The sequence below is a fragment of the Acanthisitta chloris genome, unplaced genomic scaffold (assembly GCF_000695815.1).
Source record: "Acanthisitta chloris isolate BGI_N310 unplaced genomic scaffold, ASM69581v1 scaffold1158, whole genome shotgun sequence".
Classification (NCBI taxonomy): Eukaryota; Metazoa; Chordata; class Aves; order Passeriformes; family Acanthisittidae; genus Acanthisitta; species Acanthisitta chloris.
The window spans coordinates 47,858-74,265 of record NW_008686251.1 but is presented as its reverse complement, the minus strand read 5'-3'; the positions used below and the strand labels follow the sequence as shown (position 1 = coordinate 74,265).

Here is a 26,408-nt window from a genome sequence, read left to right as displayed (position 1 = left end):
GGGAACTTGTCACAGCTTCAAGCACCACAAGTACTATATAGAGTTGTGGAGGTGAATTAACTCCAGAAGAAGATAGGCAGAAGATTCTACATGTCATTTATGTCTGACATTAATGCAGCTGTTGTGTAGTGGGAATTCTGCATTTTTCCCCCATTATGAAGCTAAAGGGCATTCTTCAAAGGAAAAGACCATGCCATCAGTGGTCCCACAAACATCTTGAGTTGAACTGTGACCACTGTATGTCAACTGCAAATGTCATTTGTAGGAACAGAGAAACTGAAAACTATTAAGGAGAAACTCTGGGATAAGTGGTACTGAAGCAAAAAAAGAAATAAATGTGGAAAATAGCTCCATGATAAGTGTGCTAGCAAATACTTATGCTCACAAGGTTCCTCAGTGTGGATACAGGAGACAGCACTAAGCAGCATGATACCAATGTGTCTGATTGGTCAGTTTACTCACAGACAGCAGAATCTATTCTGTGGTCAAGGGCCAACATGATGCTGCTCTGCATTCAAACAGCCATGGTCCTGGGCAAGCCTGTTAAGAAACTCTCCTATTCGCAGCAAGGGAGACCTGGCAGTTTTGGCAAAGGAACCAGTGCCCTTGTTCTGAAACTGCTCACAGAAACTGCCACTTCACCTCATTGCTGTAGTCATTTGTGGGTACAGCTTTTTAAGCCAAAGAAATAAAAATATGCAGAAAACATCAACAAGGGGCAACATCTGCTCCCATTTGGCAGGATGTGATTTAGCAGAGTTCAGCAAAAAATAGGAAGGAAAGAGTCAAGCAAGCAAAGGAAAGCACTTGGTACTTCTTGATGCCAGAGCCAGAGTCGAGCCAGCAGCATGGCAGGTGTGAGGGAATGGAAATGGAAGGCCATGCAGGCACCAACGGGACAAACTGGCTGAATCAGATGCAGACACAGCCAACTGCACTGGAAGGAATAAATGGGTAATGTGAAATCAGTAGACAGCTTAAGCTCATGGACAGGATTGATGACCTGGGAAGGCGTCCCTAGCACTTCCAAGCTGAGCAAGATGGGATAAAGAGATAAAAATCACACAAATATTTATTTACTTGTAAAAACCAGATAGTGTGGCAGACAAAAAGTATTCAAGTATTTTGCACTGATTTGATGGTAACTGTTCCAAGCACCTTCCACAGCCCTAACCTTTCCTCATATCTCCCTATTTTATAACATAATGAAGGCTCAAGGAATTCCTAATCTGAAACCAGTCATTTCTGGACACCTAACAGTGTCTAGACTGAGACACCAAACACAGGCAAAGTTGCTTGGCTACTTGTACTATTCTTCAGTACACTACCATTAAAAATTTCTTACCAACAAGAAGTATTTTTAAGGGAACTTCATGTACAGCACTCTCTTCTTTTCTCTATTTCAAATCCATAGGCTATCCAAAACACACAATCATTTCCTATTGGCTTCAGCTTCCACCTGCACCATTTGGACTGGTGGGAGCTGTCTGGAAGTGTTTTGTTAGGATGGTTAGCTGTCCCTGAACAATACTTCTGATTCCCATCACATGGTCACAGCACATCACCATGTCAAAGCTGTTAATGATGAGGTTGGTTCCTTGAGAAGTATGTTTAGATGAGTCAAAGTGCTGTGGCACTTTAGCTAGAGAAGAGCATTGCAGAGATGTTAACAATGGAAGGACAGGAGGAAGACAGTCTATGACAAACAGTAGCAGCTTGCAAGAACAAAAACTGTAAAATCTAGAAAATACAAGCTGAAATAGAAGTACAGAAGCAGTGCTGACAATACTCACCACCACATCAGTTCCCCTGGTATCATTAGAAAACAGCCTGTAGATACTGACCACCCCGTTAGGCTTAAGGGGGGGGCTGATGTTCACCACAGCCACAGTGGATGCCACCGTGGTGAAGAGGGGAGCTCCCAGGCCCTCAGGAGGGGCAGGGCCTGTCTGGCAGCGGGACCAGCTGCTCGGCGTCCGGCCTGCTGAGTTTACCGACCACACCTTCGGCACAAAACCAAAGAAACTGTTAGTGGAGGACTCAAGCCAACGAAATATCCACTGTTAGGCAGGGATTCTACTGCAGTTGTACTGACGCTGAGTAAAACACAACCACTGTTAGGCAGGGATTCTACTGCAGCTGTACTCTCGCTGAGTAAAACGCTGTGCAGTGACACCCATGGAAAATGTCCCTTGATGGCCACCCAGGATCTGTGTTGACCCAGTGACTTTCTAACAGAGGACTGGAGTGTTTCCCACTGTCACATTTAGGGAAAAGAAGCAGAAGTTATGTCTCAGGCAGTGTGTGCTCCCATGTCTTCTTCATACCTGATCCCCACACTTGAATTCCTACCACTGGAATGGTCATACCATGTAAAAAGGACTCCTGGAGGAGCTGTGATCAACAGGGATAATGTTTTCAAAGACAACTGAACAAAAATACTGATATCCAGTCCTGGCAATTTCTCTCTTCTACACGCTTTCTTCATGTATGCAGGCAGCCCTAATGAATTCAGCCTGGCCCTGGGTGACATTTCAAAGTAACATTCACCTTGACTGAATTGCACAAGCCAAATTCTAGTTACTCTTTAGAACCAGCAAGTTTTACAGGAACATCCCTCTCCTAAAAATATTAATGTATCAGTTATTTGGCAACATTTTCAGTAACTCGTAATATAAATAAGGCCCACTGAAGTATATAGTTAAGTCAGCATCTCTCATTTATTTTCACAACATTTGCTTTATTGCATGAGCACAAAGGCAATGGCTTCAGTTCCAAGATTTCAAAATTTAGCAGCTTGAATTAAAAACCACATGTCTCTATGAACTATGCCTACTGATTTTGTCAGCTACCCAAAACCAGAGTGATCTGCAGACTACATAAAACTCAGCACTTATTAAACACACTCTCCAACAAATCTGCATGAAAATTAAATTTTGCTTTCATCAAGGACTGAATAAACATATGGAAGGATGTATAATCTTATTTATCAAAAAGCATTTGTATAATTAAACACGAATATCATAAAAGGTTGCCTTAGGTCATCATTTGCATGAGTAAGTAATTTGTAGAATGTCAGGTACAATAGACAGAATAGATGGATGCGTGAGCATATAGGGTTAAATTAGACTCAATATTAGCCAACCACATAGTGATCAATCAGAATGATAGATCTAAATGGCAATATGAGAGGACTGTCTGAGCGATTTTTAGTATAAGTATTCCTTAGTAAGCTTTCATGTCGAGCAATTCTAACTAGAGTAAAACACATTCTTATGTGATCTACTCTGGGAAGAGGTCCTGGGGAAGTGAATGGTGGGATGATGTCTTAAAAAAAAGAGGTTTAAAAGTCAGAGGTCTTCAAAATTGACCCTGAGTCAATTTGTGATATTAAGTTCCAAAACCACAGGACACTTCACAAAGAGCCTGGGGCAGGAAAAAGGACAAAAACAACTACAGTGACTTTGAAGGCTGTGGTTTTGCCAGTTACAAACCTCAAACTCCTGCCTGATTCCATCAGCAACATACAGCACCATCCTAAGTACAGATAACGCTCTACTATAAAAAGCTTAGCTAAAGCACTTTCATTTTCAGTGAATTCAGTAATATATCTCTGTTGTGAACTTTTCATGAAGTCAAACTGTTCAGTTTACTGCAGTACGTCAAACCCTCTACCTCAGTTCAGTTCCAGCTGCTGCAAAGATTTACCCACAGTCATTCATTTCGATGGACATATTTCTTTGTGGAAAGAATACACCACATATGGAAAGAGTAGTTCTGAGTGTGACACTGGCATCGGCTCAGCACCACCACATATGGAAAGAGTAGTTCTGAGTGTGCCACTGGCATTGGCTCAGCACCGTGTTCAAATGCTCCAGTTATAACTGGGCTGTGGCCTTAATGAGCACAGAGCGTAACGGTGCTGGACCTGACCTGCTGAGCAAGCTGCCCAGAGCAAAAGTGAAGGTGATGAGTTAGGAGTGAAGCCTTCCTGTGTAGCACAGGAATTCAGTTTCAGAATGGGACCCCCAAGGAATTTTGGAGGAGAGAGGGGTGCAATTCATTTGGAAAGCAAACACCACACCAAGGGCAGGATGGAGAAAACTTCATTGATCCTTCTCCTATCATAGGTGCCTATGCCTTGTCTTTCAGGAAGCAGCCTTGTCTCAAACAAACCAGGGCTCGCTCTTTCTTAAGGCAAAGAAGAAGGGGATGCTCATCCCCTTCAATACTACAAGTTAGTGAATTAAAGGACTCCTTCAGGAGGCAGGTGATTGAGGTTCAATCACGTGCTCCAATGGAGGCAGTCAAGCCTGATGCCCAAGCAGATGACCCATCTTTGTATTTAGGGTGCTCCCAGTGATCCCTTTGGAGCTGTTTCACTTTGCATGAAGACAATGAAATCAAGACTGACTGGGCAGAGAATGAGCAAGCAGGAGCAGACATGGTTCTCCATCCCAGCCCTTCCTTATAGAGGTCAGGGCACAGCTGAGATTGAGGTCTACCCCCCTGGTGACACATGACTGTCTCTCTTGAAAAAAAGGTCAAGGTCACGGCTACATGTGTGTGAGCCTGACAGACAGACATGCTCTGAGCATGCCTTCTAGACAGACACCAGTTACTCAGCCCTGCCAAGACATGCATCCAGAAGAAAACCCCCAGGTGTCTGTCAAACTGCAACACCAGCTTCACAGCTGTGACAGCTAAACAGGACTTCTGAGGATCTAAATTCCAGATTTACACTGACCTAAGCTGGATTCCCTTAACTCCCTTTGCTTCTGCTCAACCATCTGTAAAAGGATGGATGAGTATAAAAATATTTTCCTGTGAGAATCGCTGTCCAAGTAAATTCTGGTCAGTGTTTGGAAACCCAGAGCAGTAAGTGCCCAGAACTGACTGCAGATGGAAATGCTGATGTTTAGCCACTTCTTTGCATGAAGAAATGGGACAGCATGGCAACAGAAACCACAATGAGGAGTGCCTGTTAAAATCAGAAATTTGGTCATGGCTTCTCAAAAAGTTATCACAAAACAGCCATGGATGAAAGCTGTTGCCTTGCTAGACTGGTTAAACTGAAATTTCACAACTTAAACTTTTGCAAATATCTTTTTGGGGTCACAAAAATTCCTTCTAAATTGTGGTATAATCAGCACCAGAAATATTTAACTGCATTCATATAGAAATGCAAAGACCTTAAAAGGCAGCAATATTACCTTCTTACGATGATGGAAGACCAGACAAAAACACGGGGAAAACAAGAAACAATCACGTCTTGAATTGTGATTGAATGGCAAAACACAGACAGCAGAAAGCCAAGCAAAGTTTCTTATATATTTTCTTTCTGAATATTTAGCCTCCAAAAGCATTAAGTCTGACATCATAGTGCATGGCTCAGCACCCTGCCAAGAGATGTGCTGCTGTTAATGGCTGCACTGTTCCCCAAAAGCCAGGAGAGGGCTCCAAAATCAGCTAATAGGTTACTATTTAATGCTTTATCAATCGGCTGGCCCCTGGCCCAGACTCCACTTTGAAGTAGAGCCAGAGAGAGGAGAGGGAGGAAACCTCTCCAGAGACCATATATTCAGAGGACTGAAGAATTCCAGTTACAGGTAACGAAGCTTGGGGGCTTTTTTCCATCATAAATGAGCCGTCACAGATCTCTGCTTCTGGAAGAAACCTGTGACCAGTTGTCACTCAAAATGATCACAGGGCAACCTCAGGGTTCATTGGCACAGCAAAAAGGGGCAAAACCTATGAGTAGCAGGATAGGAAGTTCTGAGAAGATAGTCACCTTACCACAATGAGCCTGTTCAGGCTTTGTAAAGCTAACAACTTCTCCCACAAGGGGCAACAAAATCACAATGGTCCTCTGCCATAGACACAGAAAAATCTTGTTATTGTAGATACTGATAGTGTTAAGAAGCCCATCAGATGACTTCCATCCCTGGGCCACACAGGTTCATCTGCTGCAATACTCCTGAAACCCCAGATCCTTAACGAGAAAGCTATGTTTTAAACTGAAAAAGAAGTTTGCTTTCATTAAATTGAGAACATATGAGAAAGTATTTACTCCATAATGTGCCTCCATACAAGAGGCAATAAAAGGAACCGAGGGAAACAGCTAGATATATGTCTCCACAACTTCTCCAATGTTGCAGCACAAAAAAGGCACTAGAAGAGGAAAAGCAACAATAAACCAGTCAAGCTCTATGACCTCGCTGTCATAAAAAAGGGAAGGTGACGAAGCTGCCAAAATAAAGCATTCAAAAGCACTTCCCTCTCAAAGGACAAAGATGATCCAGGATTAAGGGAGACAACACAGTCTGTAGTCAAAAGTTCCTCCAAACAAGAAAGCAATCCCTTGATCACACAACTCCAGTTGTGTGAAGAAGTGCAGTCATGGCTGACCTAGCAGTGGTTTGGCAAAGGACATTGTGTGTGTGTGAATGCCTGCCAGCTCACAACACTCACATCTCAGACCTGGCTCAAGCTATGTGACAGGTATTACAGCTGCAAACACAGAGACTGACTAGGAAGTCCCCAAGTGGGAGCCCTCTCTACTCCTGCAAAGGGGAGCCTCAGGCAGCCAACAGCCTATGGAGAATGAGAAACTCTCCCTTATTGGAGAGATCTTATCAGGAGGAAAGATGTTGGTGGCAGCTTGCTTGTCTGAAGGCAGCAGTTCTGAGCTTCTGCTGACTTCCCAGGTCAGGAAGGGCTGGGATACGCTGCGTAGCATGGAGGCCAGATGCTGCTTACCCTTCCTGCCTGCAGGAAATCAGCCGAAAGGAAAGAAGGCCAAAGAGCTGATTACCAAACAGCAGTGGCTTCTGGCTCCCACCACGTCCAACAGCACTGTGCCTTGTACCACTTCACACTGCAGTTAGTTTGCAGTACCTCACAGTTGCCTCTGTGAGGGACAAGTTCTCAGCTCTGTATGTGTCAGCAGCTTGCACTGAGTTCCTGCAGGCACTCAGATATCAGCCTTTTGCCTTAAAAAAAGTCTCATTAGTAGGTCACTACTTACCCTTGGCTTTGAACACTGCTTAGAGTTGCAGGTCAGTCAGCTAGGCTGTAGGTTCTGGGGAACTACAAGGTCAGACCAAGCAAGCCACCCCTTTCACATATGCATATAACTCTACATCTGTGTGTAAGAGTCAGGTACAACTTGAGCCTTTGCCCTTAGGGTATCCAAAGACTGCACACACCTGTGACTGCTGGTCTTTCCAAAGGCAGATGCCAGGAGAGACAAATGGTAGTAGAGAGGAGTTTGCACTCCTCTTTTTCTAGTGGTATCATGGAGGCCTCAAGGACACAGCACTACTTTGAAACCTTACTCTGGATTTCTTGACTCAGATTTGTTCAATTTCTAACACTACACTTAAATAAATGCAGAGTTTTCACAGTGTTTTTCCTTTCCAAGATAGCAAGATATTTTAGGGATATAAAAGATATGATATCAGTAAGTTCAGAAACATAGCCCCAAATTTTTAGTTATGTTCGAACAGCAATCTGCAAGAAAATTGAAGAGACCATAACCTTGGCTGGTTAAAATTGACAAAACCAAAGCACCTCTCTCTCACCATCCTTCACAAGTCTTTCTGAACTGACTGCCAGGCAGCCTGGCAAATTTGGGGTTACTTGTGCAACATCAGCACAGCTCAGACAACAAAGCTTGTCTACCAAAATCCAGCATTCAGCATTAGGATAATGTATTCTCACATCTGGGTACTGCAGTGTTAGGCAGGTACCACTGAAGTAGAAAGTTCAAAAGTGGGTGCAGTCCTTGGTGGACAGAGCAAAGACAAGGGAAAGAAAAGATCACATCCATTCATGACCAGGGGTATGAGAAGGTAGTAAACAAATGTTTGCTTTCTGATTGCCCATCCTCAGATCCATACTTTTTCTTCTTCAACATTGCTAGTGTCCTTATGGAGGTCATGAACATATAACAGGATAGATTTTAGGCCCAGGCTTCTAGCACTGTGATAATTGGAGCCTTTTAACATTGCTAGTCATCTCCAGTGTTCAAATGCTAATAATAAAACTACTAAACATTCTGGAGAAGGGAAAGGGAAAGACAACAGGAAAAACCTTTGGAACTTAAACAACATTGCCAAATTCTAAGTGAAGCTCATTTCATATAACATAGTATAATGCCAGTAATTAATGAGACATGTAAACAGGTTTAACTCTAAAAGATAGAAAATTAAATAATTTGTTTCCTATGGGTATATAATGAGATAGTTACCAAGTTCCCATGAGAGAGATAAGCAGATATTAAAAGGTCTTTCCAATACCTGTAATGGCTAAGGGCAACAGCTAATTCAATAGATTCGATCAAAATCACCACTTCTTTCTCTGCTTCTGATTTATTACTTTGGCTGTAGTTAGTCATCACTCATTTTAGTTTGCTTTTCAACAGTCATAAATTATGCCTCATAAATAAAAAGATACAATCAAGGAAATCACATCAAGTCATCTACAGCCCTGGAGTATATTTTCCCCTGGTACTCACCCTAATGTCTTTTTAAAGTATAGCTAGCCATGGTTTTGCGTATGTCAGAATCAGAATTTAGTCCGAAGAGCAGTACAGTAAGAATCTCACTGGTAATTTTGGAAGCCAAAAAAATCCAGTCTAAGATTTGTATTTAATTTAATGAGCAAAAATCATTTTTGTTGCATCAACATGCTTGAATTTAGGATGGTATTGACAAAAGAAACATAGTGCCTGAAATGGGTCTTAATGAAATTGCATGGTTTCAAATGGCCCTTCTCCCTACTGTGTACCCTCTCCTAGGGGAAAGGAAGCATCTCACTCTGCAAAAGGATATTTAGAGTAGGCATCATCATTACATCAGTGAAACAATATATTTATGTCTGCTTTATTTTTCAGAAGCTTCAGTCAAGCTTGATAGTCAACACAGATAAAGTATGAGAAATTTTCTTTAATTGGAAGCAGGAAGCACAATGAACCTTGTAACAAAAACAGTCTTCCAAGCAAAATAACAAGCAGGAAATGGAAGAAAGAACTACATTTTGTTATGCCACTACTTTGTGGTACATCTTTCTGTCAGGGAAATGAGAAGAAATGGGGAATTAATATGATGAAGAGGAGCCACATATGAGGGATATTATAGATGGGTATCTATCACTGGTCAGACAGAAAACCAGTTTTACCCCCTTTTAAACTGCAGAAGTCACTGAGCTGTTTGTCAGTAACTAGGCAGCACAAACTGAAGCTCAGCCAACAATTTGACACACGGGCTGGTAAACCAAGTGTCCTTCTTGGCATCTCTGAAAAGTGGCCAATAGGGCTGACATATTCTACACTCCATGTAGTTGGTCCTTCCTTAATCTTCATGACTTTGCACCCATTTTTTTTCCTCTTTATCTCTCCAAGGTCAGAATATGATTTGTTTTCTCTTTGAGAGGCCAAGATGGAGGACCTGGAACATATTTCCCCTGGTGTATCTCAGGGTGTTTCCTAGACCTTTCACTTGGCTGCAGTAACTGGAATGTGAGGAGCAGGTTTCACAAGCAAGGGGGATGCTGTGCCTCCCACAGTGGTCAGAAGCAGACAGCTTCAGCACTGCAGCCCCTGCCTTGGTGCATTGAATAGTCTTCTCAGAATAAACCTCCGCAAGGAGCCATAAAACTTTCTGAGAAGGGACAATTATACTTTTCTGTCTTTTACATGTTCTGTGCCTGCCAAATAGAAATAAGGATGTGTCCTAAACCAGGAAGACATTAAGCCATTAATCTGAAGAAGCAGTTTTAAGTACACAATTAAGTGCAATTGTGGAGGACTGATACTGCATTTGCAAGGAAATCACACCATACAGTGACAGCTCTGCTTTGCTCTAAATGTCACAAGTCCCTGTTCAAAAGGGCCTTCCCTTAGGTGAGAAAACCAGGTCTGACTATAGGTTGCTATATGGTAACCCTGCACGCCACTCTCAAGGATTCCTGTGAAGGGCCTTCTGTATCAGAAATATTCCAGGAATCAAAAGATTGCACTTGCAAACTCATTAGGCCTCATGAGTTATAAAGTGTGTTTAAGTCAGGGTTGTTTTTTTTTTTAGGATTAAACATATGCAATTGCATAAGTTTAATATAGTTGAGGATATCAGGCAGCATTGCCATAAATACCTAAAAGACCAGATGCTGTAGAAAATGCAAATATCCAACTGTACAAATAGACCATATTTGGTCCCCACGATAGAGGGAATTTCAAAGATCTTACTATTTTCAAGTATGAACAGTAGGCACCATATGCCATTTAAAAACCCACTGAAACCTAGCAGGTTCTAATATACTTATGCAAATCTGGCCCTTAAAATGTGCTTCCTTGAAGAATAGTGACTTAAGCATTTAGGGAGCATTTTCCCTTTTACCAGCATGAGGCTTCTAAAGTCACTTCATAATTTCTGAAACTGCAACTTTTGCACCTAGTCTTGTAATCCCTAATATTCAGCTGAAGTTTCCAGAAAATCAAACAAACAAATGAACAAAACCCAACAAAACATAACAACAAAACCCGACTGAAAAACTTCCCCCCAAAAAACAGATTCCAAAATCCTGGTTTCAGGTCCAAAGAAGCTGTCAGAGTGCATTAAAGTATATCTCAATAATTCCAAAAATGCTGGAGAGCGTCCCATCACAGCACTTTGATTTTATCTGCGTTCTGCTGGAGGAAATTCAGTTGCATTTAAAGTTTTATGTCCAGCAAACAAGCCTCAAATGCAGAGACAGGAGAATCAATATCCAGTTTAAGTGAAATATAAATCTGGGTTTCATCAGCATAATAGCAAAAGCCAAGCCCTATACTTATGAATAACTTGTCTCACAGGCAAGATATAAATTGTCAACAATGGAGGAGCTCAGAATACATCCCAGAGGACTGTTGCAAGTGACTTAAGCAGAAGACAAACATGTGCATTGAAAAACCTGTCATGGTGAAATAAATGGCCACTGGTGAAAAACAACCAGAAACGATTTAGGGTTCCAGTCAAAAGCTCAGCCAGAGCAGAACCAAGATAATAAGCTAAGTCTTGAATACAGCACAGTAAACCTCAGGAGTCTGGTGAAGAGGTTTCTTTTTTTATCTGTCAATGATAGATCATTAAGAACTTTGGCTCAAGAAAGTCTCTGTGGTATCAACTTCCCAAAAAACAGCTTCTGACTGAGACAATTGAAGGTTTGCCCAGCTGAGAATATACCATAGCCAATGTCTACAACTTCCAGCTTGGAGAGTTTTTCTTCATCTAAGAAAGATTCCTAACTAATAAGTAGGATTTGAGCCTGCTACAGTGCTTGCTATCTACTCAGCTCCATCTGCACTTGAATTCACATTCATCTCAGATCCTGTCCAAAGTAGCAAGGAAATCTGGTCTAACAATAGTTCTGTCCACACAGGCTGTACAATCTCAATTCTTAGAGATGCAAGGATGGAGGATCAGCTGGACACAACACTGAGCCGCGTGCTCTTTCTGGACCTGCTTCAAGCAGGCAGGTAGGCTAGATGTCTTCTGGACGTCCTTTCCAACCTACATGAATTTATGAGTCTATGACACATGTACATACAGCAGCTGGCTAGATTAATGTGATAAAGCCAGTTTTAAGACTTAATTCTTCATTGTTTCTGGCTCCTGAAAAGAACAAAACAATAGCAGTGGAGCAGAGATACCAAAGAACCTGATCTGTATGGTGCATTCTCATCAAATTTCCAGATGACACCAAACAGGAAAGGACCAGCTGACATGCTGAAGGGCAAGTCTGCCATTCAGAAGGGCCTAGCAGAATGGGACATCAAGAATTTTATGAATTTCAACAAGAGAAATGCAAAGTCCTGCTCCTGGGAAGGAATAACTTCTTGCAGCGTTATAGGGTCAGCATTACTGATGAACTAGGGGGTATGTCTTCTTGAAAGGGCCTAGAGGTCTTACTAAATGGAAAGCTGAACATGAGACAGCATTGTTATCTGGCAGCAAAGATGGCCAATGTCTTGAGCTGGTTAACAGGAACACAGCCAGACAATTAAATGAAGTGATTACATGCCTTTACTTAGTATTTGCTTTGTTTTGCCCCCAAATACAAGAAAGATCTTGTTAAACTGGAGTGAGTTCCGTAAAAGGCTACCAAGGTAAGGAGGAGCTGAAGGACTTGGGCTTGTTCAGCCTGGAGAAGAGATGACTTTGGAGGGACTTGATTGCAGTCCCCTAGCACCCACCTACAGGCTAAAAAGAGGATGAGTCCAGGTTCTTCACTATGGTATATATGGGAGGGAAGAAGAGAAAGCAGGTATAAGTTCAAGCAAACAAGGTTCAGACTGAATGTACCAAAAAAACTTTTCACAATAAGGACAATCAAGCAACAGAGCAGACTGCTTTCAGACTGAATGTACCAAAAAAACTTTCCACAATAAGGACAATCAAGCAACGGAGCAGACTGCCCAGGAGGTTATGCAATCTACCTCCCTGAAGGTTTTCAAGATGCAGCTGGATAAAGTCCTGCACAACTTCATTTCACCTCTTAAGTGATCCTGCTCTGGGGAGAAAGTTGGGCTGGATGGCCTCCTGAGAGCCCTTCCAACCTGTATTATCTTGTGATCCTATAAAGCAAATGGGTCTGTAAAAGAAAGATTGCCACCACCTTACCCAAGAGGTGGAATGCACTGTTTCATATGTATTGAAATAAATCCATTCTTAAACAATTTAACTTTCTTTTTTTTTGGTTGTTAAATGGTTATAAAGACTTTGAGCATTACTAAATTTATCTTCAAGATATATAATTGCAAATACAATCAATACTGAGGCTTGCTGATATTCTGTTCAGTGCCAAATAAGTGTGCCTATTCATAGACAACATCATATTCAAAAAGCAACCTCATCCTGCTACAGTACTACGTCCATTTACTTTTAGAAACAACAAATTCAAGGCTATTTTTTGGTGAGGTTCTAAATTCCACTAACTCATATAAAAACTTGGGAAAGATTTCAGATGGCTATAAATAGGAAAGTTCTTAGTTTATTGCCTGAAATCAAGTAAAGCCTTACATTATCAGTAGTACTGTCTGATAAAAAATGATGCTAAAACTTGTAACTTTGACATAGAAAACAATTTCAGGTGAAAGAATGGCAGAATTAGTCTCCTTGATTTACCTCAGGCTCATAAGAAAAACAATAGTAAAAATACCTATGTGCATGAAAAGTAACACCAACGATCAACAGCAAATTCAATTTTGAACCTCCCACAAAATCTGCTTGTGATCCTAATGATTAATTTAAAGAGAAAACAACTCCAGTCCCTCTTGATGTAAACTGCTCTAATATCATAAAGTAAAAATTAATTCATAATAGACTGGGGGAGGATGGAAAAAGAAAGAAAAAATAATGAAAAAAGCTTCCCTTTAAGAAGTAGAATTTCACACTACTCGCATAACATTAGAGACTTGTAGAAGCTCTGGAGGGTAACAAATATTCAACATACAAGAACCACAGGCACTGTGACTAAGCTAGAGAAAAATGAATGCTGAATGAATGTATTGCTTGTATGAAATTATTTTCAGCTTCTCAAATCTTTAAAATACATTAACAATAATCATTTGGGTATCACAATACTATTAACATTAGAATTGAATACGTGTATGTTCACTGTAAGAGTAAAGTAAGGTTCTCAAGGTGTACTGAAATCATAATCAGAGCTGCTAAATAGCTTCAATTCCCACCTGATATTCATATTCTGTGTAAGGCAGCAACTTGTCATCTTTGAAGGAGGTTGAAGAGCCATTGTAAACAAGTGCAAGGTCTAAATTGATGTGAGCTTGAGTTGTTCGCCTTCTGTAAAGTTCATAGTATAAAATCTTCCCGTTTGGCTGCTTTGGGCCAGTCCACAGGATGGAAGCAGTCGACTGGAAGCCCCCGGCTGCTGTCTGTATGTCGATGAGAGGGGCAGGCTGCACTGCTGGCGGCGACTCCAGCGTCTGCACCAGTGCCCACTCACTGGAGGCACAACCCAGCTCTGTGCAAGCTTGGAGCTGTACTTCATAACTTTGGGAACACAAATCAGGAACGGAGTGATTAAAATACTGCAAATACAAATATAAACTCTGTGTGAAATCTGGCTGATAATTTCTCTGGGTCTTTGGCACTATTAACAGGCACACGATTTGTGTGAACACACAGATTATGCACTGTGCCTTGTGTAGCAAAAAGGAAGAACACTGCCTTCTAGGTTTTTATTTGCTTGTGGGTTTTTTTCAGAGCAGAGTTAACATCTGCAGGAGTCAAGTGAACAAAATTGGTTTGATTTTGATGATATAAAGCAAAATGATGATTCATTGTAGGAGATGATTTGGATGTCATTTGAGAGCTATAGAGCTTCACTCTATTACTCTTCTCTCTTTGGATTTAGATTAGTTATGTGTAAATAGTAGACAAACTTATCAACCATGTAACACACACAAATTATGCCTACACAAATACATAAGGAAAGGTCAGGTAAATAATCAAGAATTAGCAGGGAAGATATTACTTCAGTAAGAAGTGTGTTTCTGTAACTGAGTCTGGTCCCCTCTCTTAGGTTTCAGCTTTCATTTAACCAGAAGTCACTTGTTTTCAACTTGAGGATACAAACATGTTCCTGGGGTGACTCCATTAATCTCAGCCACACTTTGAATGGGTGAGATAACATGACTCTGGACCCTCCACCCCGAATTTTGTGAACTAAAGCCCTATTTATTCTCAAATGCAGACATATTGTGAAAGATAGACCAGTACAAGACTGCTGGTTTTGGAGTATATAGCAGAAAGCTGAATTACCCCTTCTGTTAATTACAGCCTAAGTCAACACTATGTGCTTCATCAAGATGACATATAGCTGGTGTTACTATAAATTTTCAAAAATCCTGGTTTTATCAAGTGTTTTTTAGGAAACAAAACCCCATGGGTCTTATAATCTGTTCAACTAAGATGGCTGAACAGTCTGCCAGCCCAATGCACTACCCCGCAGCAGTATGAGTTCTTCCAGACTTACCTACTGTAGGGCTGGAGCTGTCCCACTATATATGACCGTCTCAGAAAGGAAACATGAGATGCATCAAAGTCAAAAGTTTTCTTTCCTGTATCAGCAGGCTTGTGGATTGAGATTGTGTAATTTATAATGTCACCATTTACTTTGATTGGAGGATCCCAAGCCACCAAAATCTCATTTGAGGACCATGCCTGCAACCTGGGAGGCAACATCCCAGATGGAGCAGAAGGGTTGGTTTTTATCTGAGCTGATGAGCTGGTCACGCTCCCTCGACTGTTGTTTGCAGTGACAGTGTAGCTGTACTCCATGCCTGGCATTAGGGTGAAATCAAGATACCGAGTTTCCAGACCTGAGTAAACAAGCACACCATCTCTCCTTAGCTCGTAGCTTGTGATTTTACCATTGGGCTTAGCTGGAAGTTTCCACGTGATTTCAATTGACTCCGAGCCCATGACAAGGAGCCTGGGAGCTTCCATATTTAATGGTGGAGCCTCCATGGTCATCACAGACTGGGACGGGCTGGATGTGCAGCCCCCAGCAGTACAGGCAACCAATGCAAAATCATACTGCGTGTAAGGCTGTAGATTAGAAATCAACATTTGCAAACTATTGCCAGGATAATACTCTTCATTGTTTAATTTCAATATGTACTTGGTGATATCTCCATTTTGTATTGGGGGAGGTGCCCAAGATGCATTGATTTGAGTGGCACTGACAGCCTGCAGAAATGGTGGATCCACTAAAGCAGGAGCTGCTTCCAGCGTCCGTATTGAAGCTGGCTCGCTGGTAGAGCAGCCTCCCATCGTACAGGCAATTATTGCGTAACTGTACACTGTATAGGGCAGTAAGTCTTCATCCGTGTAGTTGAAAGTAGCAGCATCGAAGCTGAAAGGATAGAGAATATCATTCTTTAGCAGCCTGTATGACTGAAGAATGCCATTGGGCTGTTCTGGGGGGGCCCATGATATAAGCACTTTATGGGGGTTAGCTGACACCACAGATAGCCTGGGGACAGCGAGACCTTTGGGGGCAGTTTGACTAGTCTTTGCCACTGTCCAGGAGCTGTCAGTGTAGCCTGCTGCATTCCAGGTGCGTATTTTATATTCATACCTTGTCCATGGCTGTAAACCTTTATCATTATACATGAATGTATTACTTTCAGTGTTATATTCTGTGAAAACAATTTTCTCGTCTTCTGTTGTTGCTTTGTACCCTGCAGCATTTTCTTTTGTGCATCTGTGAATAACTTCATAGCGAATTATTTTTCCATTTGGATTAATTGGATGCAACCAGCTCAGTTCAACATTGGTAGCGTTCACTGCCTGGATTACAGGTGCCATCTGAGACACTGGAGGTGCTTCATCTGTCTGGACTGGCTGGGGTGAAGAACGAGTGCAGCCTGCTGCATTGCAAGCCTCCAGTACCAGGGTGTAGACAGTGTATGGCTCAAGGCGCCTGAAGAGGAACTGGCGAGATAAACCACTGTACTCCAGGTTGTCATCACTGAAAACATTGTAGGTCTGGTGAATAAAGAAAGAAAAAGAAAAAATTGCAGACAGGGAAGAAAGGACAGAAGCCAGGACAAAAGGCTAAAAAGAAATCAACAATTTTTCTAAATAACCAAGAGATGAGACTCCTTAATCTTTGCAATAGGGTAAGACCTATTAACCAATGATTCAGAAACTTACTTCCTTGCTAGTAGCAATCAGCACACAAACAGATCATTGATACAAAAGCAATGCTTTGATCCAATTTTCATGATTTTTTTTCATTCTGAATGCAATAATAAATCACTTACTGACAGTTTGCATTATATTTGATTGTTATCAAGTCTCATTGCAAGGCTCTCACAGGCTAGCAGAAAGACTAGCTCTAAAGAAAATGACTTAAGGAATAAGCCTCCAAATAAACCCCTCTAGTTGCAAACATTGCACGTAAAGGTTTACACCCAGTTAAAAGCACTGAGCTAAAAGAAGTCCCAAATTTCAGAATAACACTCTGTCAAACCCAGGTTTTCTAGAAACACATTTTGGTGATGTCTAATGTATGACAAGTAAGCTTATGAGCTTTCATGTGTAGCTTTCTATGCATTAAATGAACAATTTGGTTCAGTGTAAATGAGCATTTACAGTCATGGGCTAGCACAAGAATGTTAATATTCATTCTAATATAATGACAGAGAGAACTCAGAGTGTCTTGTGCTTACATAGGACTTCTGTCTTATTTAAAACTATAATGCATTTGACTGAGTCTGTTTCAGCAAAAATGTTTCAATTTGATATTCAGCATTTCCTTTCTCTTTTTTTTTGATCAAGTGAAGTGTCAAGATGAAGATTACCTTAATCATGCCATTGGGTTGGGAAGGCTCTGACCATTTTAGCAGCAGAGCCCTGCCATTTTCTTTCTTTTCCACAGTGAAGTTGCTCAGGCCACTGGGTGAAGCTTCCAAAGTGCGCACAGATGTCCAGGGGCTTGAAACCTGCCCAGCATTGTTTACAGCTACGACATGAACGTGATATGTTGTGAAAGGTTTCAATCCAAATAAATGAGCCTGATGCTTTGTACCCTGAAGCAAGAATACAGATGTTTGAGTTAGTTAAAAAAGTAATCAGCATCTGTGGTTTATGTCACTTGGAAAATGAGGCCTCAGCTCTGGGTCACTTCTGACTGCTTTGCAGAATGCCCCATCTGGTTACCAGAATTTTTTTGTTGGGTTTCCATGATTGAGCCTCAAAAAGAAATTCTTAGGCTTTAAAAAAAAATTTTAAAATCTATCCTTATGGTGGTACCTTTGGAGCAGATACTTTGGGAGTCCTGCATAGTCTGAATCTCAGCTGGGAAAGAACTCTCAGTTTGTTAAGCATATGTCTGAGCTCTGCTCAGTGAGGATGAGGCTGCCTGGAACTATGAAGAATTTAAAACCCTGTGGTATATGAGTGAAGTCTGCTTCTACAGAAATCTTACACATCTTATGTGTAAATGTGACATTTTGTAGGCATGCTATCCCATTCTAGCTACTTAGGGCACTGTAATCTGGAAAAACAGTGTTTCCAAGGGGACAGTTTCATGTCCTTACTGAAAACAAACCCCTTAAAAGCAGGGTGGGGGGTGGTGAGTGGGGAAGAGTAGAGACAGAGCAATCTAGTTTCTGTGTTCCTGCTTTGTAAAGATGTTGCTTGAGATAAATTCACTAGGTAAGATGACTGTGGGGCAACCTGCTGCCTTACAAGAACCCTTCCTGTTTCTCCAGGTTGGAGAAAGCAGCTGTATTGCTGATGGGGGCATGGGCAAGCAGGCTAGACCCTCCTTGGTACCAAAGTCTCACCTTGAACCAAGGCAGAGAGGCTAGGAGGACCATGGCTAATCCCACCAGTCTCTGCCAGGGTTGCAAGGGCTGGGGCTGACCTGCCACCACACCAGAACACAGTCCAGCAGAGGGGCGTGTGGGTGATGCAGGCTGATGGACAGTAGCCACGGCCAGAAGGGACCACTGTCACAGCTCACAGCCTTAGGCAGCTTACCCCAAACAGCATCTGACACAGACCTGACACTGCTTGGGCAAAGAGAGGCTCAGCACAAACCCTGATCTAGCCAGGAAGGCAATACAGCCATACTATTATTTTAAACTGTCACAAAAGGCACAGTGACAAACAAAGAACAGGAGGAGACTGTGTAGATTTGTCTGATCAGAGGAGCGAGGAAGAAAGGAGTTCAGCTGATAACTAATGTATTTAATCTCATTTCCAGTTGTACTTTTGCATTAATTATATAGATCTCAAGAAGGGGAGTGCTGGAATTCAGTTGCCTTCATGTGACAGAAAGAGCTGAAGTCAATTTCCCTGTTTCTGTAAGTTGTATTAAGTTGTTAAATGCTAACCCTTCCAATTGCTTAATATTTAAACATTTGTTAAGCTTTCAGTCTCAGAAACAAATTTTAAAGAAATATTAATTTCTTTTTTTTAAATATTAAAAGTTAGATCATAAATATTTAAATAGTTATTTCCTCACAACAATGAGTTAGTCTTTTAGATAAATATAGCACAGCATTTGAATGACCATTATGAATATTAAATCTGAAGATGCCACAAGTACAGATTATAAACATACTTTTCTGATAAATGATTCCTTTTTCTGTTAAACAGGGCAAACACTAGCAAGATTAATAATGCAGAAAAGTATAATTCTTTGTTAGGAATTCACAGACATCACTGCCAAAAAAGCATAAGCTCAAATGCAAATAGCAATCACCTCGAACAGATTATATATAAAAAAGCTCTGGCTGCTGTGGGACATTTAGAGATATCTTTTGTCACAAGAAACATGGAAAGCATGTGGGCTATAAAGCAAAAACATATGTATATTGTCAATAGCAGCACCTGTTCAATTACAGTTTATTTCGGTATGGAGAATTTCATTCAGCCCCTAGATGGCAATACTATCAAACACTTTTTGTAACATGAGTACTTAATGATTAACAACATGCGTTCAGTCATCCAACATACTCAAGGCAGCCATTAAAAAAATAACAAACCTGATTTCATTATAGATTCTTTTAATAAACATTTATGGCTTAGATCCTTGAAAATGGAAGCATTCAAACTGGCATAGCCAAAAAACCTATACAGCCGACTGCAAAATTATGAACTGCAGGTTAAAGAACAGAGCTCAAATTGAGGCTCATGCTTAGCATAAAAATCTGGCATCAGAAATTATGTTGGCACAAAACATGATTAAAATTAGCTTTACAATTGGATGTAGTCTGTATTAATAGTTTTTATGAGGACAGTTATCTATTAGGTTTTCAAACCAGAACTTTTAAAAGCCTAAAATTTACATTCCATGGTTCAGGGGTGGAAATGGGAGGAAGGGAGCACACAACATTAAATTACTGCTCCTGAACTGCTACACAGAGGCTCTCTGAAGGTACAAACACATTATTACATGCATCAGACAAAAAGCAGTGGCTGTGCCTTCTAATGAGCTGTATCATCAGGGTGGGTTTTTGTGACAGCAATCCTACAAAACACCAGATTTCAGTTTTGAAACAGAAACCCAGCATATTTTTCATCACCCTCTACCATTTTCCCACTAAACCCCAAGATTTAATTATTTACAATCCTCGCTGCACTTTGAAATGAAACAAGGATGGAGGGATTTCCTAGCCTGCAGTTCATCATGTTCTCTGGAGACTGCTAAACCATTCCTTCCAGGGATGACTTTTATCCCTGGCTCCTACAGATACTTCTTGAAGAGCAAACGGTTTACATGTATTTTTGTTTTGTTTGGTTTTGAAGTAAGCTCAGGGGATGTACTCCCAGAATACAGAGCCACGCTTTCTCCCCCTGCACTGCTGCCATTGCCAGTTGTGAATTTGCTCAGTTCAAAGGCTGATGCTGAAAAGAGGATGGATGGCAGGCTCGGTGATTCATTTTAAGAATTACTTTATGTCCTCCCATGACATTTTCAGCCTAGAAATACTGTCCTGCTGGAATGGTCAAATATAAATTGCAAAATACACCTTGCAAAGGATAGCACTGTAACTTTGACTTCAGCAGAGAATGACACAGCCTTAAACAGGCTCAGGATCAAAATCATTGCCTGGAATATTCTCCCAGTCTTTCTCCGTAAAGCCATAAACTCATATAGCCCATGTTTACACATGCTAACAGTCCAGATTTCATTCACCATTAAAAGCAAACGAACAAAATAAAATTTTAATGTGAACATTAAGATGTTCGTAGACTGACTGACCATGAAATCCAATGGACTACAAGCCCATGCCATCCTTTCTCTGTCTTCTACTGCAAAGCATTCTCCCTCCATCAGTCATTAAATTAAGAATAATTCAGCAAACATTTAATTGAGTGCACTCTCACATTCCTTCTCTACGGCCCATCCGGATTTTCCATGTAAACACTACAGAAACAGACAACTGAGGCAGGTCATGAGGAACCACTGTGACTTGATCCTTGCCCTACAGTAGAGTCCAGCCTTTGATGTGCCCCTTGCTTTTGGCATCCTGGTCCCCACCCCTAGTGCAGCTCTGGCACCACAATCACTACTCCAGGCAAGACCCCACCTTTGTTTTTGCCATGTAAAAATCTTCACACACTGCCAGTGGCAACAGCAACGAATACACTCCTTGGCTAATTCCACTCTTCTAACTGCAAATTGGGATAGAAGTTATTTAAAATAAAACCTTGTTTTAACACATTTTTCAAAACATAAAACAAGAGAACATAAATCATGAATAATGTATCCATCAAGATTTGCTTCAGATTGCCTTTTTTGTTTGTTTATTTTTTAATTCATGAGCACTGAAGTCACTTAAAATCTGAAAACAAATTAGCATAGTCTTTCATGCCATTCAAATGCATTGGCATCCATAATGTAAGGTGCCTGCCTTCATTGCTACTTCTTGGTCCTCCTCCCGGGCACGGGCAAGGCTGTGCAGCCCTCATGGGTCTGACGATTTTACACTGCCTACTGTGATTGCTTTTGACTACTTGAAGTGCCCCTACGGTGGCAACAGGGTCAAGAGGTCTTTGTAGGTTGAAAATGATCAAAAATTAGCATTGATCTGTAGCTGTCAATAATTCTTTGCACGGGTGGACTCCCTGCACAAATGTTTAAACTGCATACAACTACGCAACCTAGTCATCTTTGAATCTATCGATCTGATGAAGCAGCACTTTCCAGTGGTGTCACTCTGGGCTTTTCCTCTTTTTCTTCAAGGCAGACTAGCTTACCCAGTTGTCTAGGTCTCAGGGCACAAGTTCAAAACCTGACAGACACATCAGAAGATCTCTGAACCACCGAAGAGCTGCCCAACAGGCAGCTTGAGTATCTGCCCCTTCTTCAGGGGTAATCATCAAAGCTCAGCAAGTCATCACCAGTTGTGTTAAGGTTGGGCTCTGGTTTCTTTTCTCTCTCTATCTTCTCTTTGTACTGTAATCTCTATTTGGCAGGTATCTTCAACGCCTGAATAAAAAGCTAGTTCATTCTTTCTGTGAGTCTCTAACTAAACCCAGTAGTGTCAGACACTACCATGCTGCCAATTGTAGTAGTGGTACAGGGGTCCTAACTGGTTCTTTCATAACCTACAGACACAAATAATGGGAAGGTAATTCAGTATGGCTTCCCCTTGTCTAGAGAGGCAGAGATGCTGCACTCTCCCTTGTCAAAAGAGGAGAAAGCTATCGCAGACAGAACATTAATCTGATCATTCTCCAACACCAATTCTGATAATCTCCATCAAGGAAGTTTAACACATTTCCTCCAGAAGTGACAAAAGTGAGGAGGAATGCTTGGAGTTTTATTAAGATACTCGGTTTATCCTCACCTTTGTCATTATCCTCTTTCCGGGTATCTAATCCAGATTCTTCACTATTTTCTGCAAAGCACTTGAAGCACTTCTACCTTGACTCTGATGTTCACTCTTATTTCCCAGACTACTTCTTAGCCCTAACCTTCACTATGAACATTGCATTGCATTCATATTCATATGTAAACCCTAGCTTGTCCTTTGGGTGGCCTTCCTTCCCAGGCTTGTATTACACACAGTGTCTCCTTTTCATTTAAAAAATCTACTCTATTCCTAAGTCTTATGCTGAAATTCACAAGGATATAACTTATGGATACACAAGTAATCTATAAGTCACTTCCTGTAGCAGTGTGGACTGGAATATAAATTATTCCCATGGTAGTACTGAAAAATCTCAAAGGTTAGTCAAACAGAAACCAACATGTTATTCATTTTATCAGAAATTATCTTGCCTACAGGCAAGCAGAATTTCCATTTTTTACCAGAAATTGCTATTGCACTATTCATTTTCTTCCCAATTTGTGTAAAAAAATAATTTTAGATTTTTTCCATGTATTTTTTGTAAATTTCACTCTTAAAATTTTACATTTTAAGAACTTTGCATTTCATTTTAGAATTTTAAATTTGCCTTTCAGCACTTATTTTTTTAATTTCAAATAATCATTTTATTATTTGATATTACCTAACAGGCTTTCCTTTATTACTTTATCCTTTCCTTATATTACCTTATTAGGTAATATAATAATTATATTGCCTAATAGCAGCAAAATGTACCACACTGGTGATATTTTTTATGGCAAATAAAACCCCAAAGAAATTATAAAACACAAGTAGGTAAATATTTAAATAAAAATTTTAAGCTGGTAAAACCAGACATTTCCTTATTAAACCTGAAATAATTTTGAATCATTTTTGCCCAGGGAATATTCATCCAAATTGCCTTTGGTTGACATGAAAAGACATTCTTCCTTTCCCAGCAGAGAGGTGAATTGATGCAGTCTTTTCTTCTACAGTGGCTAGGAAATGACATTCAGAAATTCATTGTATTTGAGCTTGCTTTTTTTTATAAATAAATGTAGGAAAATTTATTTTTAAAATGTATTAGAAGAGATTCAGCCTACACAGGTAAAATACATAAAATGGCTTCTTATTAAAACATAAGCTTTGATTATATGATCGCAAAATATTCTTTCCTTGAGATGATGGTAAAACATAATGCTTTCTTTTATTTCAACTTTAAGAATGTTCTTGCAAATTATTTTTAAAACAAATGGTAGTTTTGCCAACAACACCAGAGAACTGCTTATTTCTTCTCTATGACTTCCAGATCTCATCCTTTCCTAACAGTACCATGCTAGCAGCTTTTTTTAGTCAAACCCCTAAACTGCTCCACCCTGTTTCACTCAGCACATAACTGATTAATTTCCTATATGAATAGTCCCATTCGATAGGACTTGTGGACTATACCTGGAAGAAACCTTTAAAAAAAGCAGTAAACTAAGTTCAAAATATTCTGAAAAAAAGTAATACCTGATACAGAAATATTAAATTGCTTTTCATTTTCCTCCTTCCTGCCCAAGGATGTAAGGAACTGTGAAGTGCATGTAGCTGAATCTGTCTCATGGAGTTGGTGCCTATTTTCACAATAGACAGTTTTCTTTCCTGGCACACCTAGGGACCTGCTGCAGTCTCACCAGGTATCTGAATACCCAGTTTTGACTTGAAAGCAAAGCACCACAAAGAAAACTAGGATGCATTGCACATTGAAATAAAATCAAATAAAATCACATTGGCCTTTGGGTACCAGTACACTTTTAAAACACTAAAATGTTGCCCTTTTGCTGGTTAAGAAAAAACCCTCTGTGCAAAGTCAACATTACTATTTCAGTGATTTCTTACATGGTTCCTAACAGCACTATTTTGAAATACAAAATCATCAGAAACATAAACAACACCCTCATTTGAAGAACAGATTCCATTACAAGCAGCTGGGGAAAGAAGCTACTTCTGACGAACTTTTTTTTGAGTAACTGAAGAGACACCTGAACTGTTTTTAACTGTTTTCTCTCCTCTCCTCTCCTCTCCTCTCTTTCATAATTATTTCTTTTAAATTCACCAAACATCACTGAATGCCACCTTCTCAAAAATGTATTCACATCTGTATTTGTCTAATTTCTACTAAGAAATAGTGAAATCCAAAAAAAGATTTTTTTCTGCATGACTAAATAAATCAAATAAACCAAAATATCAATGACATGACATTCCACTATAGACATCATCTAGAGGACGATGTCAACATGTTTTCCTAACATTAATATTTTATCTCTAACAACACTCACAAGACCTACTGTATAATAAACCAGTTTTGCAGCTTTTCTCTTCCTTCCCCCTATATTTTTTCACTTTAAACCATGTTTATTATTCCACATAATGAGAAAGAGAGGTAGAAGGAAAGAAGCAGCTCTTTTTATAAACTAGATAGCCGATGAGACTGTTTTCTGCAAACTCTTTGGTTTTGGTCAGTTCAAATATGACATCTCTACTTAACCCAATGATAGATATTTTTGCTTTTAATAACCATTCTGGATATGAACAACTAGACCAAGTTTCTCTTCAAAATAAGACAGGTAGAATCTGAAGCCATAAAAACCTCAAACCCTTTTATCTGAGATGCAATAAAGCCTAAGGTAAAATATTTAAATCACACCAAAAAAAAGAAATTATGTGTCACTCTTGGCAAAATGTGCTTATCTTGTATATCCTGGTCTTTAGCTGAATGGGCATGCTTTGTGGAGAGCTGGTGGGAGTGGGAGAGGATAGAGCAGCTGTAACACCAAAGTCTTCATGGTATATGAAATCCAGCATGATATTAAAGCAATGTCAAACCCTACAGAATTGAGCTGGGATGTTTTGTGATGTTTTACATTCACATACCATGTAATCTGGAATCTATATAAATTCCTCAAGGTAGTGTAGAACTTGCAATTTGTTGAGCCTGCCTTGGTCATAAGGGGAATGGGAATAAAGCATCTTTCAGGTGGAGCTTTATAATCTGGGGTAGAAACATGTCTTCAGGGAAGGTCAAAAGCTAGGAAAGGCAAGCACATGAAGTCTGATTGGGGTTTGCATCTCTTTGTTACAACTAGTGCCCTCATGCAGCTGAACTCCAAAAATATGTTTAAAATAACTACCACATGTAATGCTCCTGCTGAGCAATGACTTTTCATCCACTATTTGGTAACATTTTAGAATGGGGTTTCACTCATGGATTTATTCTGTAGTGTCTGTAGGCATGGCAAAAGCAAGACAAGCCACTGCTGCTGTAAAACAGCAGCTACAGCCTAAGGGCTCAAACCTGCAAATGGTAGGGGGTACATCCTCAATATGGAGCATTAGGGGGTTAATGTTATATTTTTTCCTAATGCCATAAATTGTATTTTCCATGTGATATATTGGCTGATGGCCAGAATCAAGTTAGATGCTTTTGTCAGAACAAACAAAATTTGGACTGCCACATCAGTCTTCTTAGTCTCAAATTCTATTTTTATTTTTTTAAGTAATGTCCAGAGTGGCAGGAGCTTTACAGAAGGGCTTCAGTAATTTTAAACCAATATAATGAAACTGTGGATGTTTTTGCTGTCCATAAAAATTGACGATTTATGTCCTTGAACTTCTCAACTCAAGGTATCCTATGGCACTCAGTTTTACCTTGTTGCAGAAAGAACATGCCTTTGTCATTATCAAATGTTTTGGCTTTTGGTTTCATTTGAAGTCTTGTTTTCTAGGAATTCACATTGTCCCTTTATGACATTTGTGACTTCAAATATCTGTGCCATAAGACACCTTCTTCATCTCCTTTCGGATTACCCTGTATATAATATTGTGAAGAAAAGTGGCTCAGAACACTGTAAAACTCCCATCTGATCATAAAATCAGTATCTGAACATTTCTGTTTTCTGTAAAATTTGAAAAAGAGAGTTTGGTTGTGGTTTTGGTGAATGGAAAACAGAGGGGAGATCCCTCATTTTTCCCCTCTAAAATCAATTACTTT

At 40.2% G+C, this 26,408-nt stretch overlaps 1 protein-coding gene across 1 annotated transcript in view; it reads right to left on the bottom strand.

The window, feature by feature from the left end:
- LOC103807308 (usherin-like) overlaps window positions 1-26,408 on the bottom strand; it is a gene marked incomplete at its 5' end in the record, with an annotated part of 81,574 nt that overhangs the window by 9,999 nt on the left and 45,167 nt on the right. The window contains 4 exon segments of the mRNA XM_009080036.1: window positions 1,794-2,003; window positions 13,730-14,051; window positions 15,037-16,553; window positions 17,372-17,599. Of these exon segments, the coding sequence (XP_009078284.1) occupies window positions 1,794-2,003; window positions 13,730-14,051; window positions 15,037-16,553; window positions 17,372-17,599 (2,277 nt within the window).